Source organism: Lonchura striata, chromosome 8 (assembly GCF_046129695.1).
Source record: "Lonchura striata isolate bLonStr1 chromosome 8, bLonStr1.mat, whole genome shotgun sequence".
Classification (NCBI taxonomy): Eukaryota; Metazoa; Chordata; class Aves; order Passeriformes; family Estrildidae; genus Lonchura; species Lonchura striata.
This window is the reverse complement of record NC_134610.1, coordinates 26,366,832-26,384,072: the sequence shown is the minus strand read 5'-3', so window position 1 is coordinate 26,384,072 and position 17,241 is coordinate 26,366,832. Positions and strand designations below refer to the sequence as shown.

Here is a 17,241-nt window from a genome sequence, read left to right as displayed (position 1 = left end):
TGTTAAAAAATAAGAAAGTGCAAATCACTGAATCAGTGTAAGAAAGTAATAGATGTAATCAGCATGCATAAAGCAGTTCAGTCCAAAGTGCTTTTCTAGCATTTTAGATTATAAATTAATCTTATATCTGACTGTCATTTCAGGCAAATATCTGAAGTACAGCAACAAAGTAATGAAACACAAGGAGTGTGCAGTTTTGGGCACCACAATACAAGTAAGATGTTAGGGTATTGGAGACCATCCAAGAGGAGGGCAGCAGAGATGGTGAAGGGCCTCGAGGGGAAACCATATGCGGAGCAGCTGAGGTCATTTGGTCTGTTCAGTCTGGAGGAGAGGACACTGAGGGAAGACCTCACTGCAGTCACAACTTCCCTGTGAGGGAGAGAGGAGGGGCAGGCACTGATCTCTTCCTTCTGGTGACCAGTGACAGGAACAGAGGGAATGGCCTGAAATTGTGTCGGGAGGGATTTAGGCTGGTTGTTAGGGAAAGGCTGGTTGGGCACTGGAATGGGCTCCCTAGGGAAGTGGTCCCAGCACCAAACCTGGCAGAGTTCAAGAAGTCTTTGAATAATGCTCTCAGGCACAGGGTGTGACTCTTAGGGATGGCGCTGTGCAGGGCCAGGAGTTCAACTCCCTAGTTCTTGTGGGTCCCTTCCAACTCAGCTTATTCTGTGATTCTATGTCTCTCCCTCTGTTTGTACCTTCCCCTGCAATGATTTCTGAGGGCAGGGGTACAAATGCCCACGAAAGCAAGGCTAGGGTGAAAAACAAATGCCAGCACCATCCTGTCATCAGACATTGTCACGCAATGGCTTGTGACATTGGTGGGTACTCTCTTGTGTACATATTGCAAAATGTCCTGTTCTGCCTTGGACTCTGCACTTCTGAAGGACACTTGTTTCAGATTTGACAGACAGCATGTTTGATCCTCTAAGCAGATCTGCTGGCTCCAATGAAAACTGCAGTTTGTCAAAGAACCCAGGCTGGGTTCTCAGTATTTAAAGACAGGAGCTGTAGCAGGGTATAAAATTGGCAGGTTCCTTGTGAAATACAAGTGCATCTAGCACAGAGTTAACCCTGGGTGATAACAGGTAAAAGAGGGCAAAAGCATTATGAAATACAGGTCTCTACTGTAGGTATTTACACAGTATCAACACTGTTAGCTGTGCTTAGAGATTTATGTCAAGTGTTAACTGCACTGTCATAAAACAATAAAGTACTTCTGTGAAGTGCTTAGGGCAAAGGGGAGGCAGAGAAGTCTCACTATATAAGGCCCTCCTCCTGCATCTGTGGCAATCCATGGGAATGTTTCCATAGTTGTCAGCAGGAGTTGTGTGGAGGCCTGCTAGGGGAGGGCAAGCAGAAGCACAATTACTATGTTTAGAGCAGGTAACTAATGATTTTGTCTCAGGGAGGATATTAGCACCACCACATTCTAGAAGCTAACACAGCTGCTAAGTCCACCTTGCAGTAAATGGAGAGATTAGGTTCCTCCTGGCAGCAGGGATGTCCTTTGGTGTTTCACAGAAATACTGAACCATAAAATCTGAGAGATTACAATAAGAGAACTGCTGTGCTCTGTGTGGCCATGGGGTGAAAAGGGGTGAAAAGGGCAAGAGTTCAGTGTCCCAGAGTTTCTACCCAGTGTACTCTGCACACTTCCAGCTCTAGGCTGTTGTGACTCTGCTACTCACACTGGGCTCACATTAGGCTTCCCCTCAGCATTTTGGCTGCAGGACCAGACTTCTCATCTGAGTTTAGTGTTTGTATGTAGTGGACCAAACTGAAACGCCAGTCCTAATCAGTCAGAGCACCAGGGAGTTTAGATCCAGGCATAGTGCCTGCCTGTCCATGGGTCTGTAGCTCCAGTTTGTCCTCCCTGCTTCTTGTGTCTGCCCTTCATGAGGTTATGGCAAGATTGCTTCTCCAAGCCATGCTGATATATAGGACTTAGTAGCAAAGTATTGCTCTTCCACTAGAGATGGTTCCTATGGAGTTGTTCCCTGTTCAGATGCCACTATATGGGATGGTGTTTTCTTGCTTCTTTCCAGATGCAGGAAGTAATTCTTCTTTATCAAAACATCTAGTAGAAGTCTCCCCCACACAGCAATCCCACAGCTGTCCTGAGAGGGGTAGGAGAAATACCTAGTTCCTGACCCTGCTGTGGACAATGCTCCTCAAAGATTAGTTAGGTTCAAATCAGAGAAACATCTTTGCCCAGAAGATTTTTCAAAGCCCTTCATGATTTTGAATATTGTGGCTGGCCTTGCTTTCTCTGTCAGGAACCACAGTGCTCCACACATGCTGGTCTTCACTGTCCTCTGAGGGAGCTGATAGGAGCTGTATGGAAAACAGATGGGTAGGCGTTGAGCGCTTCAGCATCTAACCCCATGTCTCTCAACTGTCTGAATTAATTTTGAGCCAAACGCAATTGGATGAGCCTTCCATACTTCTTTCTCAAAAACATTGTCCATGCCATTTCTTGTCCCATATTTTATCTAAAAAGCTAATGAATAGAGCTGAAATCTGCCCCTCACTTGTCAGCTACATCAGCTTTCAAACTCCAGGCTTAACTTCATACTGGGACACCATTCTAAGTCCATGGGCTCATTTCTGCCATATTTCAGTGTGAGACTGAGTTAGTCCCTCCTGAGTCCTGGGTGGTGTCGTAGTGGCAATAAGCAGCTTCACTCCTATGGCACCTGTTGTCCCTTTCATCCCTTCAGCCCTCAGCTTTGCTGGTACTGGAGATGTGGCCCAGATTCATTCCCCTGCTCCCAGCCGCACCACAGGCTCCTACTCCACAGGACCAGCACCTCCCTCAGCAGAGTGCTGTAGGACACCCTGTCCTTGCATCCCACTCTTCTGGTGCAAAACACAGGTATATTAAGCTCCATTTAGAAGCAGGTGAGCAGTCTCCCATGCGTACCCTGGGCAGAGTGCCCCAGCACCAGCATCTTCTTGGCTGTGTGACCATTTACCGTGAATATCTCAGTGGTGTCCTCATCACCTGAGTTCTTCAGCCTGTGGCATGGTGAGACAGCCTGGGACATTGTGATGACCCTCTTCGCTTGCACAGCTCTTGCTCTGCATAGCCACGCGTTGCAGTTTTTCGCTTGGCACGTCCCTGCAGGAGAGCGGGGGGCCCTTGGAGCACGCTGCGTGGGACGGGACGGGACGGGACGTGCCCGGGCGAGCCGCGGAGCGGAGCGCGTTCCTCGCCCCTCACGCTTTTCTTCCTCCTGCCCGCCTGAGCGGCCGGACGGACCCACGTCCCGTGTTCCACCCCACCCCCCGCCGCCCCTCTCCTTGCCCAGCCGCGCAATTGTCGCCGCCAATTAGTGCATTGTTAGGGCACACAATGGCGCTGTGGCCACTGGAATGGGCCGCCTTTGTGCGTCTCCAGTCGGCTGTAGGGGCAGTCAAGATTCATTTAGGGCCTTACACAACATGGACAGAAAATACTATCAGAAAAGCAAAAGGGGGAAAGAAAAAGGGAGAGGTAGCGAGGAGGGGCGGGGGAGCCCGCTATTCAGGGGTTAGCCCGGCCGCATGAAAGGCCCAAGAAGCAGTGCCACATTGAAGACGCCCCTTGGAACACAAAAAGGAACCGGGGCTTAATAGTAATTAGTGGGCAAACTGCAAAGCGCACCGTGGCTCTCCAGTGAATTGTTCCTGCACTTACTGCCATGGCTGCCCCTTCCCCCTTCCCTCCGGGCTGCCTGGGCGGGGGCAGCTCGGGGGTGGGAACTGGCAGCCCTCCTTTACCCACCGGCTCTGGGGGGGCCTCGCCAGCCGCTTCTTTGTGGCAGGTAAATTGGATTTCACTCTCTAAAGCTCCGAGCCGGTCACAGGAGGTACTTTGCAGCCCCTCTAAACAGCCCTGTCCCTTCTGCAGCTTGCCACGACACACCTTGGGGCTCCTGTTTGCCTGTGGCCTGCCCCTCTTTCCCCAGCGGAGACTTGGATACCACTGCTGTTGTTTTGCTCTTGTTGTTTCTCCCCTTTTTTCATAAAATAATCACCTGCACGGGTTTTTATGATCTGTTTAGGGAAGGGCCTGATAACACCTCACATAGCTTAGTAAAGGTGAGAAATCTGCTCAGGCTGAAGACGAAACCTTGCCCATCCTTTTACAAGTCTGCACAGTGCAAAGAGCACTTGTCTCCACCTCTCTCCCCTCAGATCTCTCCATATTTGTGCCAGCTCTCAGTCACACTAAGGCCTTCACCAGTACATACAGAAGTTCTTAAAGAACATTTTGGCCCAGCACACTTTGGGATTGTTTTAGGCAGTGAATATGTTTAATCCCTACTTCTGTAGAGATCAGATTACTGCTGGTATCCGTCTCAGTTCATCTCCTGAACTTCTTGTACTAGGTTTAGTCAGGAGCCTATGTGTCCAACACAGCTGTGTCTTGGTAATACACCAGATTAAAAGAGCCACAAGGCAGGTTTGACCCTACATAAATGTGGTTAAGTATTGAAGAGAAATTCAGGGCATCTTAGCCCCCATGGAAAGTACACAGAGACAAAAAATTGAAAATCATTCCTTTTATGTTGTCAGGGAATCTAAATGTAATCTATGGAAGAAGTTTGTGGGGTGTGATGGTTAGTTTGTTGCCTCTTCGTAGCTAATGGATGTATGTTTCAGCTATCCTTGAAGACAGGGCTGCTGAACAGGTGCTCATCTCAAGCACAACCACACACAGTCCCACAAGTTTAAACTGGGCTTTTGCAGATTAAGCTCAGTGTGGTTAGACTAGATACCAGCTGACCAAATTTAGTAGTCTCAGCTTAAAATGTTTCCAAACTCTAGAGATACACACACACACAGTTGTGGACCACCATCTCACTGCTGGTAGAGATTGAAAATGCCTCCCTGTTTCCTCTGGTAGCTACGAGTACAACACTCTCCTTTCTCCTGGATATCCAAGCAAGCCTAGGAAATGCAGGTGCTGCTCCAGTACCAGTCTTTTTCCATGACCTGGAAGCCACAGCCATTCTGTGTGTCTGTACAAAATAGGTTTGGTTGTATTAGAACAGTGAAAATAAGATTTACAACCGAGATTTTTGTCTGTCTGGAATCCCATCAAGGGTTTCATACGAGGCTGTAGGCAGCACAGCGGGCATCAAGGGCTCAGCTGGTGTTGCTGGGATGGCTCCTGCAGTACAAACACAATCAGGGAGCTCACTGTCTCACAGATAGAGCTGGTTGAAGGCACTGTCTCACAACACAGAACGTGTCTGTCTCTCACCAGCCACAATACATCCTCTCTCTGCTAATTAGCAATTTCCTTGGCAAAGTCTCAGCTGAAAGGATTACTCTGTCTTCTCACCTTGCTCTCTATCCCTTCCTCCCCGAAAGAGGGATGTTTGGTGCTGTCAGGATGCAGCCTGGCTGGCCCAGGTAAGGAATCTGCCTTATTTGCCTCCAGACTGCTCGTCTACCAGAAGATGGATTTTGTCTTCAGGACAAAACTGAGTAAGTCTGGCCCTGGCTGAAGGGTGGTGCTGCCTTGCCTCCCTGCAGCAGAGAGCAGAGGTTGTCAGTCTTGTGTGCTCTAGTGGAACAGAGACGGGGAACAGCATCTGCAGCAGGAGCCAGAATAGTGTTTTTCCAGCTTAGCGCCATGGGACTGATTTCACAGCTCTCTCTGGCCATAGAGACAAATCACAAACCTTTTGTGTTTGCAAAACCAGGGAGAATTACCTTTCCTTTCTGTTTTTTTTTTTTTTTGTGTTCCCTATCTGCTCGGCCCAAGAGCAGTTTAAACTGCAGGTACATTCAGCACCTGGCACAGGTGGAAGCTTGCACAGGGATTTCTGTGAGGGCACCCAGTAGAATCTTGTCTGCCTCGTGATGGTGTAATGGCTGGGGGTCTGGCACTGCCAGTCTGAAGGAGACATGGAGAAGGGCTCAGCTTCTCCTTTGTCACAAATAGTGGGACAGTTAATTTACCAGCGTAAGGGAAGTACATTCCAGCATGAATTCTCCTGCAGTTGGACAGACTTTTCTGAGCTAAAAGCTGAACCAAGCTACTTCAGCTACTTTAGTTTTCATGCCATAAGGAAGATGCTGACCTACGTGAGCCCCATCTCTGCAGCAATTGTGCTGCCTTTTGTGTCAGCTTGTTGCTTTTACAAAATCAGTTTGGTAAAAAAAAAAGCCTGTAAGAGAAGTACACAACCTTGTCATCAATATTTTTGGCAACTCTATGATAGCAGTTGGGGAATATTTTGGAGCACTTCCTTGCATCACCAGGTCATATCCCAAGCCGGATAACATAATTGCATGCTCAGTGTTGCTGTACATGGCAGTGAGGTACAGGATTTAGAGAATGGATTCCTTCTTTTACCCAGCAAATTTCCTGGTTTGCTCCAATTCTGTTAACATTAGTCCCTGCCCTTATGGCCACAGAGAGCTGAAAAATCAACCACTCAGCCTTGAGCTGGAAAAAGACCATTCTGGCTCCTGCTGAAGATTCTGCCCCCGCTGCAGACTCTGCTCCCTGTTTCCATTCCACTACAGTGCCTAAAGGTCACTTGCACGGGTTAATCCTTCTCATCTGACTGATATCTGAATGGGAAGGTTGCTTGCAACATCCTTTCCAAAATCACTTTGACCTGTGTATTATATTATGCCATGAATGACTTGAAGAAGGAAGTAATCAAAATGTGTATAGATGTAGTTAGTGCTAACTGCCTTTTCATCTGTTTCTGGCTCTTTTTATTGTGTCCAATAAATGTTGATTATGCAGGGATTTAAATCTGTATTTCAACATAGTTTTATCCACGTGATATGAATGACATGACTCGCTAAATCTTAGTTCTTATATTCCTCTAGCTCTGTGTCAAGCACTTTAAGTATGTCAAAAGCAGATAGGGAAAATCTGTAGTGCCTGATTTTAGCAAGAATACCTAAAAGATCAGGTAGGAGACATTGTTTCAGGAGGTCTCTGGCTTTGATACTTTCTAGTTCATAGAAACACAAAATGTATGTAAATGTTCTCCTTCTAGGGTAATGTACGTAAGTACACATACAGGATAAAGTTTTCAAATGCATAATTTTTGATTGCTTCTGATCTTAAGTGAGCAATATGGCACGTTGTAAAGGAGTCCAGTTTCTGGAAATAATGATCCGTTAAGGTTGCCTCAAGAGAGTCCAGAATCACTGCATCTGGAAGGTCTTGATCATAGCATCTTGAGATGTTAGTGAAGAAATGCAGTCAAACTGGCTTACATGTTTGAAATCTATTTTAAATAAACTCTGTGTTTTCAGGAAAAGACAGACTGAACTTGAACTATTCTGAACACAGACTGAAGTTGCTTTTAACAGCAACAGTTGTTATCATATGTTTTGCACCAATTCATAGAATTTTAGGGCCAGGAAAGACCACCCATAACTGCAGATGTTCATACTGAGGGCAGTTTCTTTGTAAAGTGTCCATTTGGCAGAGACATAAAATCTCTTGGAAATGTTTCTGTTTTAACTGACCAACTTTCTCTGAAAATCAGGCAGGACCTAAGAGACAAATGCTCACCAGGCAAATTCCTGCCTGAAGTCTGCCCAGTTTGTCGGCAAGATCCATCACTCCAGGATTTCCATGTTCCCCACTTCAGGTCCTCCCCATCCTTTGCTCCTAAGGCTTTCCTGAGCAGGGGGCTTCTAGGAATTCTCCATATTTTGAGAGGAAACATTTTAGCTTTGCCTGATGCTGCTGGATTGCTCAGAAGTATGAGCAGCTTGCCCTGTTTGGAACAAACTGGTGTGTTTTACATTGTTTTTTAATGTTGGAATTTTCCACAAAACAGAAATCATAAGTTATAGCCAGCTTAAGTCTAGGCTGCCTGACTGTTCTCCAGAGGATTAGCCATTACAAACTTGCATCCTAACTCTGAAATACTTGCCACAAATTTTTCAGGCAAAAACCTGTCCCTCTTTTTTTCTGGACTAAAAAAACTACTTAGTACTTCTGTCTCTGCAGCTGTAATAGATAATATGTCAATTTTGGTGTAAATCAAGCAGATAGAAATAAGTCTCCAAAGGCTGTGATCTGAAGCAGGGCAGGCAAAGCATTTTGCTGAAGAAGAACTGCTTTGAGCAGTTTCACCCTGAAGGCTTCACACAGCAAAGGAGAGGGCAGGAAAAAGGCAGAAAAGTAAAGAACTGTTTTTGAGATAACGCTGATAAAAACAGCATTGGTCTGAAGACAAGTCAAGAGGTTATTAATCTATATTGTTATTGTTTCATGGAGGCACTTGATGGCTCCCATATATGAGCTGGGGATTTGTTTTACTCTGTGGTCAGGCAGAGCTGGTGTAAGCCAGTGCTGATCCTTGCTGGGCAGCAAAGCTGGGCTCCTTCAGGCCTGCTGAGGAGCCCAGCCAGGGATTTGGCTTCTCACACCTGCACTGGTCTTCAGAAACCAACACTTGTGTTCTTGCATGCTGGCCCCCAGGAGGTTACAGGGAAGTGGTGATGGCCCCACCTCATGTGCTTGTAGAGATTGGATGTGAGATGACGCAAACCACAGTTTTGTGGCTCTTAAGGTCACTTTTGCTGGACTTTCAGATCAGACAGGGCAAAACTTGTGTGGTTCATGGGAAATGCTCTGGTCTCTAAGTTAGGAAAAGGCCCGAGCTGGTCATTTGCTAGAGTGGCAAGCACTGGTCCCTTAGTTCAGAAAAAAATATCAGATTTCATGCTTCAAGTCTGATCATTGTGCAGCTTTCCTGAGAGCTCCGTTCACTTACAGCTATAGGCATACAAATATATACGCCATACAATAATCCAGCTTGGAAATCCCAATGGAGCAAAGTATTTAACTCTGAAAAATATTTGGAGTAACTTCTTTGCAATGTATAGTGCAGCAAGAGTTTAAGAAACAATCTCACTGTATTTAAACAGTCATTACTGCTTTCTGGGTAAATAACACATGTTTTTAAAATGGTCTGGATACACAATAGACGCTAACACAATAAATCCTAATTGCTCTGAAGGACCCATTAGGGTGTATCAGGTCAATACATGGCAGAGCTTTTTTGAAAGTCACTCACCCTGTTGTTACATAAGCCACAAATTGAAAGTCCATAAATAAGTATTTGCCAAATGAAGAGTGAGGGCTTTGCCAGGGCCATACTAATTTATCATGTCAACTTCACTATGGAGACTGTTTTCTTTTGAGAGAAAAAGAAAAGAAAAAGCATAATGTGCTGTGTTTCAAAAACTACATGTCTGAAAAGTTTCAGATGTTTCAGGCTGCACTATACCCCCCAAGAAAATTAGATGTAAGGAACTTCACTGCTTCCTCTTTATCTCAGTGTTGTGAGTCACAGCAAGGAGATATGAAGACCAGCCGTGGCTGTGGCATGGCAGAGGCCCATCCTCATCACCACCAACCCTCCTGCAGCTCTGGGCCAGGGCCCTGATCCTGCCTCTGCATGCTGTGGCTAATGGCACCTCAGGACAGGAACATCCCTTCAGTATTCCAACTGTGGCTCATGGCAAGAGTGCCTGGGGAGACCAGAGAAAGCTTATTACATACATTTTGTGTGCACTCATATGTACAAATATAGTTAATTAATAAGTTATGAGTTTGGCAAGATTAGTTTTATGTGCAGCCACTCTTCCTGATTTTACTTTGGTCTTACTTACCTGAACTTTTGGTGGCATTTTACAAACTGCAGCACTTGTTAGGTGTTGCTAAAGTCTGTGTCACCGTTAGAAATCAAGTTTTGGGTTCATTCAGTTAGAAGGTTTCAAATTCTATTTAACTTTCTGGGTATGGCTACAGTTTGGCATGGTTTTGTTTTCCTGCAATATGTTAAGGTGTGTAATTGCACAGGTATATATAAAAACAAATTGTATTGATGTAAGCTAGGATTTTGAAGGGAATTTCAGTAAGGCATGGTGAAAAGCATTCAAGTGATTTAAATCTGAATTCCTTTCCCCAGGCCACAGCCTTTACTTCATCTGGGCACAGGAGAAATGTTCACCCCTGCTGCTGTTGCACTTCAGTAGGATTTGTGTGCCAGGGCCCCTCTGCAAATGCTGGCAGCAATTCTCACTCCACTCTGCCTGCTTGTAAAGGGCCAAGAGTCCCTGTGTCTCTCTGCCTGTCAGGTCCCTCCTGCCTGCAGTGCAGCAAGAACCTTGGTCTTATTTAGGAGTCCCCCATTCCAGGTGCTGTTACATGAGGTCAGTCTTGGTGCTGGGGTTTGCAGCACAGGCAGCTCTCAGGTGGGAAGGCAAACACTTGCCATGAGTGGAAGCAGAAGCACACCTGCCTTGGTGCAGATGCAGCTGTGTCCTCACTGTAGGGCAAACACTGATAGCCTTTTGTACCACACACAGTGGTCTGCTGTGCTGGTGCTGCCCGGGGGCTGCACCGTGATGCCAATAGGAATGCCTGTCCCTGCACTCATGACAGGCAGTAAGGCACAGTCTTGTGCTGCTGCAAACCACCTTATGGTCCCCAGCGCCTCCTCACTCAAGCAGTTTGTTATCAGGGGTCACTGCTAATTTGGGCAATGCCTGAGCCAGCACAGCCTCCAGCTGGGGTGACTGGCAGGCTGCCCACCAGCACCGGGAGACCAGAGTCACTTGTGCTAGGCCTCCACTGCTCCCTTCCTGGGAGCTGGAGACTTGTCAGCAGTGCAGACAAAACCAGGATTTGCTGCTTCAAGCGAGAAGGGTTGAGGGCCAAGGGGTGATGTGCTGATCCTCTGACAAGAGGGGCAGGAGGTTCCTGCCCTGCTTTGGTGCCGGCAAAGCCAAGAGTGAGATCAGTGCTCTTTGGCTTTGTCCCTGCCCAAAGCCTGGGCTGAAAAGCTCTTTGCAAAAGTCTGCTGAGTCCTTTAACAAGGGCAAGGGCAATAGCCAGTCTTTACAAAGGAAACTCACTTAGTCCTTTTCTAAAGTCTTTTAAAAGTCATGGTATCCTTCACAAAAGCAAGTTGTGCAGGTAAACAATATACACTGACAGTCAGCAGTGAGAGAACTAAACACAGAAATATTTATCATCTTTTTACTTTCTGCTTCTACCAGGAACCACTGCATCCCAGCTGAAAATGCCTCAGTAGGTGGAAGGTATGTCTGTAAGGACACGTTTCGTCAATCCATGCCTGAATCCTCTAGGCTGGAGCCAGGAGCGGGGGTTAGATGAGCTCCCAAGAAGACCTGTCTAGCATGGTGGAGCTTCATGGACACTTCTGCACATGGATAAAAGGTAAAGTGATTTTTAATAATTTAAGAGTTTTTTAACTATAAAAGCATTTTCTTAGGGCCAGGAAACACTTCCTTTTTGTCTGCAGTAAATTTTGTGCAGACATATCTTCTGTTACTAATAGTGCTGGATGCACATAAAGCACTGTACTCTCATACTGTGCTGAAGAGATGAGTAACGAACCTATCAACTGCACTTGCATTTACCCCATATTTAATCTTGCTCTGGTTGTTCTGCTACATATTCATAAAAAAACGAAAAGGAAACAGAAGCACAGAGCAAGCCAACAGATGTTTACCTGGCTCTTAATTGGATTTTATGTGTCCCCAGTGTAGCAGATACAGCATTATTTACAGCCAGGCTCTAAGAATTAGATACATCTGGAGGAGTGGCAAAACCTGAACCAGGCTACAAGAGTTGACAGATTAACTGAAATGAAGCGCTGCCCCATTTTCCCCTTCTTATCTTCTCTCTTCCCACTTATGTACCCATTCCCCATTGTGTGTCAAATCAAACTAAGACATTGCCCAGGAGAATGCTTATAAAAATGAAAAATGCCAACAAAAAAGACAATTTCTGCTCTTATGGAGCTTCATCAGCATTTTCTAATTGTACAGCAATGATGATAATAAAAAGGCTGCCCTCTTCTCTCAGCTATAATTTGGATAATCAACTGACAGCCATAATGAAACTGTCTGTGATTGCTTTCTGCTGGGCTGCTAGTTCACAAAAACTCTTTGTTAAGGAGCATTAAAAGTTATGACTCCTGCTACAAGGATATGCCACTATTTTCCAAAGGAACATGTGACTTATAATTTTCTTCGATATAGCTCTATTACAGGGAAAACTTACAGTGTAAAGCAAAGAAGTATAAGGATGTGAGATTATTTTTTCCTTTTTTAAAAAAAACATTGTTAAGCATCAAATTTAACAGTGCCAAGTAATATGCATGCCTAAGCTGGGTGGATGTGGATTTCAGGGGTGGTCGTGAGGTCTCTCGCCTTAAAATGACTGATGACCTTGGTTATCAGCAGTCAGTGCTCTGCCCCTGGTTACATCAGCCACTGGCCTCAGAGCAGTAAGCAAGCCAGGTTTTACTTGTGGGAGGAAGGCAAGAACTAAGTCATGCTTCGAGTATTTGCTTTGTGGGCTCTGGGTACAGTTAAGAGGTATTTTGGGTGCTGGTGTTCCCCAGCACCAGGCCTTGAATGCAAGCTATTTGTATCTGTGATGTGCTGTGGGTATGTCTTGAGTAGTAGATCCAGGGCTGGGTGCAAGTACTCTGGTCTAAATTGTCCTTCTATCCACATCCACTGAGATGGAGCGAGTAGCTCCTGTGCAAGGGCTTGAGAGCAGCCTTCTGCCTTGATCGGAATAAGGCTCTGCTGGAGCAGCTGCTGTCTGGACCCCCGAATCTGGCTTCTGAAGCGGGTCTGTTCCTCTGTGTTCCCTGAACATGCCCTGGGCTTCAGGACTTTCAGGGAAACGCTTGAAAATTAGCCTGGCAATTCGGTGTTTACGAATGCATGGACTGGAGGGTTGGAATTCGTGGCAGCTGAGCATGACCACCTCGGTGGCTATGGCAGGACCCCGCGGTCCCAGGGTGCTGGGCAGAGCCCTCTGCCACAGCACGGTCTCATCGGTGGCTGCAGCGCCTGCCACCCGCCTGGGAGGGAAGAAAAGGGCTGGCCGGAGCGGATGGCGACCGGAATCCGGGGCAGGAATGTGGTAGCGCAGCTGCCTGCACCCGGGCAGGGGCGGCTTTTCTTCCCGCCGAGCTCAGCGTACCGGGAAGCGCCGGTAGATGCTACTGGGCCCCTTGTACCCGGGCTGATGTGCCAGGGCCGGAGCAAGGCAAAGCCGGCCAGGACCCCTTCACGTCTTCCCTTCCCCTACCCAGGGTTTCCCCCGTTTGTCCCAAGCCCGCGAAGAGGGGCTGAAGGGCTCGAGGAGGAAGAGGAGAAGCGGCAGCAGCGCCGCGGGCACCGCCTGCCCTCCTCCTCCAGCCGCTTGGCTCTTCGCGCCGAGCCGGGGTAGCCGGGTCTCGGGAGGGGCCGGCGGGCAAGAGGGGAAGGCGATGCACAGATGCGGAGCAGTCGGCGGTTTGGTGGCACCGTCATCGTCTCACTTCGCCGCCTGTCCCCGGGCCGCCGCGGGACTCCGAGCGCCGGCAGCCGCGGGGCCCGGGGCAGAGCGGCTCTCCGCTCGCTGCCCGGCGCGGGGGCGGCGCGGGGAGCCCCGGCGGGGCGGGGCCAGCGGCGGGGCGGTCCGGGGCGGTCCGGGGCGGTCCGGGGCGGTCCGGGGCGGGGCGCGGGCGCGGCGCGGAGCGGGGGCGCCCGCCCGCCCCAGAGCGCAGGTGGCGGCGGCGGCGGCGGTCCGGATCCCGCTCTCCTGCCGGCGGGGCCCCGCTCCCGGCGCGGAGGCGGCAGGTGCCCGGGACATGCGGCGGCGGTAGGACGCGCGGCGGCGATGGGCGGCCGGGGGCTGCCGCTGCTGCTGGGGCTGCCGCTGCTGCTGGGGCTGCCGGCGGCGGGGCGCGCCGCCTCCAAGGCGCTGGTGTGCCAGGAGATCACGGTGCCGATGTGCAAGGGCATCGGCTACAACCTCACCTACATGCCCAACCAGTTCAACCACGACACGCAGGACGAGGCTGGGCTGGAGGTGCACCAGTTTTGGCCGCTGGTGGAGATCCAGTGCTCCCCGGACCTGCGCTTCTTCCTCTGCAGCATGTACACCCCCATCTGCCTGTCCGACTATACGAAGCCGCTGCCCCCCTGCCGCTCCGTCTGCGAGCGGGCCAAGGCCGGCTGCTCGCCCATCATGCAGCAGTACGGCTTTGCCTGGCCCGAGAGGATGAGCTGTGACAGCCTGCCGGTGCTGGGGGACACCGAGGTTCTTTGCATGGGATACAACCACACGGAAGCCACCACCCTGCCGCCTTTCTTTGGGAAGCCCACGCGCCCTGCCAAGGACATGGCCAAAAACCTGACGCCACTCGATGGGCAGCGCCTCTCAGGGCTGGACTGTGGTCAGACTTGCAAGTGCAGAGCGCCCCTGATCCCCATCTCCAAGGAGTCCCATCCACTGTACAACCGCATCAGGACTGGGAAGGTACTCAACTGTGCCATCCCCTGCTACCAGCCCTATTTCACCCAGGACGAGAAGACCTTCACTACCTTCTGGATCGGCCTCTGGTCCATCCTCTGCTTCCTCTCCACCTCAACCACTGTGGCCACCTTCCTCATTGACATGGAGCGCTTCAAGTACCCTGAGCGCCCCATCATCTTCCTCTCTGCCTGCTACCTCTTCGTCTCCGTGGGCTACATCGTGCGGCTGGTGGCAGGGCATGCCAATGTGGCTTGCAACCCGGAGCACCATCACATCCATTATGAGACCACAGGCCCTGCTCTCTGCACCGTGGTTTTCCTTCTCCTCTACTTCTTCGGTATGGCCAGCTCCATCTGGTGGGTCATCCTGTCCCTCACCTGGTTCCTGGCAGCTGGCATGAAGTGGGGCAATGAGGCCATTGCCAGCTATTCGCAGTACTTCCACCTGGCTGCCTGGCTCATCCCCAGTGCCAAATCCATTGCTGTACTGGCACTGAGCTCTGTGGACGGTGACCCGGTGGCCGGGGTTTGCTATGTGGGCAACCAGAGCCTGGAGAATCTGCGGGGCTTTGTGCTGGCACCACTTGTAGTTTATCTCTTCACCGGCAGCCTCTTCCTGCTGGCTGGCTTCGTCTCGCTCTTTCGCATCCGCAGTGTGATCAAGCAGGGCGGCACCAAAACTGACAAGCTGGAGAAGCTGATGATCCGCATCGGCATCTTCACCGTGCTTTACACTGTGCCTGCCACCATCGTCATTGCCTGCTACATCTACGAGCAGCACAACCGAGAGGCCTGGGAGCAGGCACAGAACTGCTCCTGTCTGGGGGACCCTCACCGCCCCAAGCCTGACTATGCTGTCTTCATGCTTAAGTACTTCATGTGCCTTGTGGTGGGGATCACCTCCGGCGTTTGGATCTGGTCTGGCAAGACACTCGAGTCCTGGAGGCGCTTCACCACCCGCTGCTGCCGGGCCAGGAAGCCTGCGGGTGCCTCTGTGTACGGTGAGGCCAGCCCAGCACTGGTGGGCAGGACGGTACTGCCCAGTATGGCCTCCTACCACAAGCAGGTCCCACTGTCCCATGTGTGACCAGAGGGAGCTTCGGTGACCCCAGCCACAGGGAGGAGAGGGTTGCGAAGACCCTGGGCCACAGAAGAGAGGGTGACAGCTGGGCTATCCCTGGCATCTTCATCCCCACTGTGGTGGTGCTGCCTGGGACCACGGGCACAGAGCAGCTGCAGCCCCAGGCAGGGCAGGAGGAGGTGCTGCCGACTATGTCGGGGCAGAGGGATGGGGAGGTCTGGAGCCTGGCACTGCCATGTATGCCCCATTTGGAGTCCCACATCCTGGTTGGAGTTCTGGGATGCTGCTGCCTGTGGGCCCGTCGGGTGAAAGCAGGCTCTCAAGCACTGATTTGTGTTCCACAGTGAGCCTCTGGGCAGGTCTTGCTGGTGCCGGGGTGAAAGGCAGAGCTGTAGCAGGCAGGGCAGATGGTGGCCTCCAACCCCAGGTGGGGGCTGGCACTGCTGCTGAGCCCCTCACTAAAGCCCAGAGAGTGGTCAGGGGGAGGTGGCAGGGGGGGTGCTGCTTCCCTGGGTGCCCTGGGCAGAGCAGGAGCCTGCCCTCAGTGCCCCCAGAGCCCCCAGGCACAGCTGCATATTGAGGAGAAGCCTGGGGGCCCTGGTGTGAGGCAGCCGCATGCCCTGCTCACAGCAGCACAATGAGCAGGGGAGGAGCTGTGCGGGCTGGGGGCTTCATGGGTGGTGGCAGTGCAGGAGGAAGGGGCCGTGGAGAGGATCTGCCACAGGGACAGGGTCCCGCTGTCTGCAGTGCAGACAGGGACCAGGTGATCCCCTGCGGTCCCTTCTGCCCTGGGCAAGCACATCCAGCTTGCTTCAGTCAGGGGCTCAGGACCGGGCAGGAGCCAGCTGCACTGCCCATGGAGCCGCTCGGCCCGGGGGCTGCACCAGGGGCCGTGTGGGTGGGGAGCCTGCCGGCCCAGCACGGGTTTGCAAGGAGTCCTGGCCCCCAGAGCGGGCTCTCCTGAGCTGCCCTGTGTCCTGCCCGCCAGCTGTGGCATGTGGCACAGCAGCTGAGTGCAGCACAACCAACCCTAAGAGGGTGGGTGCACCCCTGCAGTGAGCGGTGGCTGCACGGGGGTGTCCCAGCCAGGTGGCAGGCTGTCTCTCCAGAGCAGCAGCTGGGTTTTCCAGTCAGTCGGCTTCAATACTTGTTGCTGCTTTTTTCAAAGCTGTGCCTCTGCTGAGAGAGTACCAGGTTTGAGATGGAGCAGTTAATTTAGGAAAACTTAGCTGTGAACTCACACCTCTTTTCCTCCAACTTCCCAAGCCTTTTTCACTTCCCTGGATCAGACAGCAGCTGAGCACTGACAAAACCATTGCCTGGCATTAAGCAATGGTGACAGCTGAGTTTCAGTAAGTAGAATAATGGGGGGGGGGGGGGGGGGGGGCTGTTGTCAAAGTCACTAAATGCAGCCAGGGCAAGGGGCTCCAGCTGTGGCGCAGGATGAGGCTCTCTGCCTCTGGTCACTTGTAAAAGCACCTGAGTATTAAGGAGTTTTATTCTGCCTGCCCTAAGCAGTGGTGATGTATGTAACTATCCAGCCATTACTGGAGTCCTTTTTGCCCTTCATCAAGCATGGCATTGTGACCCAGCTGTTCAAGCACTGGAGAACAACTGCTGGCTTTGCTCCTGCAGGACTGCAAGGATCTGAGGTTGATCTTAACAACTTCGGACCACTTCAGTCAAGAAGGTTTCCACTTCATTTTAAAACCAAAACCTGGGAAGCGAGGGAACTCTCGAGTGGCACATCTCTGGATAAAGGTACTGCATGAGTGTCTCTGGGGAGTCCTAGATAGAGGAGATAGAGGCGCAAGGATGGAGGGCTC

At 50.6% G+C, this 17,241-nt stretch overlaps 1 protein-coding gene across 1 annotated transcript; it reads left to right on the top strand.

Annotated features, from left to right (window-relative positions):
* The first annotated feature begins 13,696 nt into the window (after positions 1-13,696).
* Positions 13,697-15,421, top strand: FZD5 (frizzled class receptor 5). Its single transcript, XM_021555360.2, has one exon. The coding sequence runs from the start codon at positions 13,697-13,699 to the stop codon at positions 15,419-15,421; it is 1,725 nt and encodes a 574-aa protein (XP_021411035.1).
* The last annotated feature ends 1,820 nt before the right edge of the window (positions 15,422-17,241 follow it).

Excerpts from the sequence above, each read along its gene's own strand:
- FZD5 (XM_021555360.2), top strand. The coding sequence starts at position 13,697 with ATGGGCGGCCGGGGGCTGCCGCTGCTGCTGGGGCTGCCGCTGCTGCTG.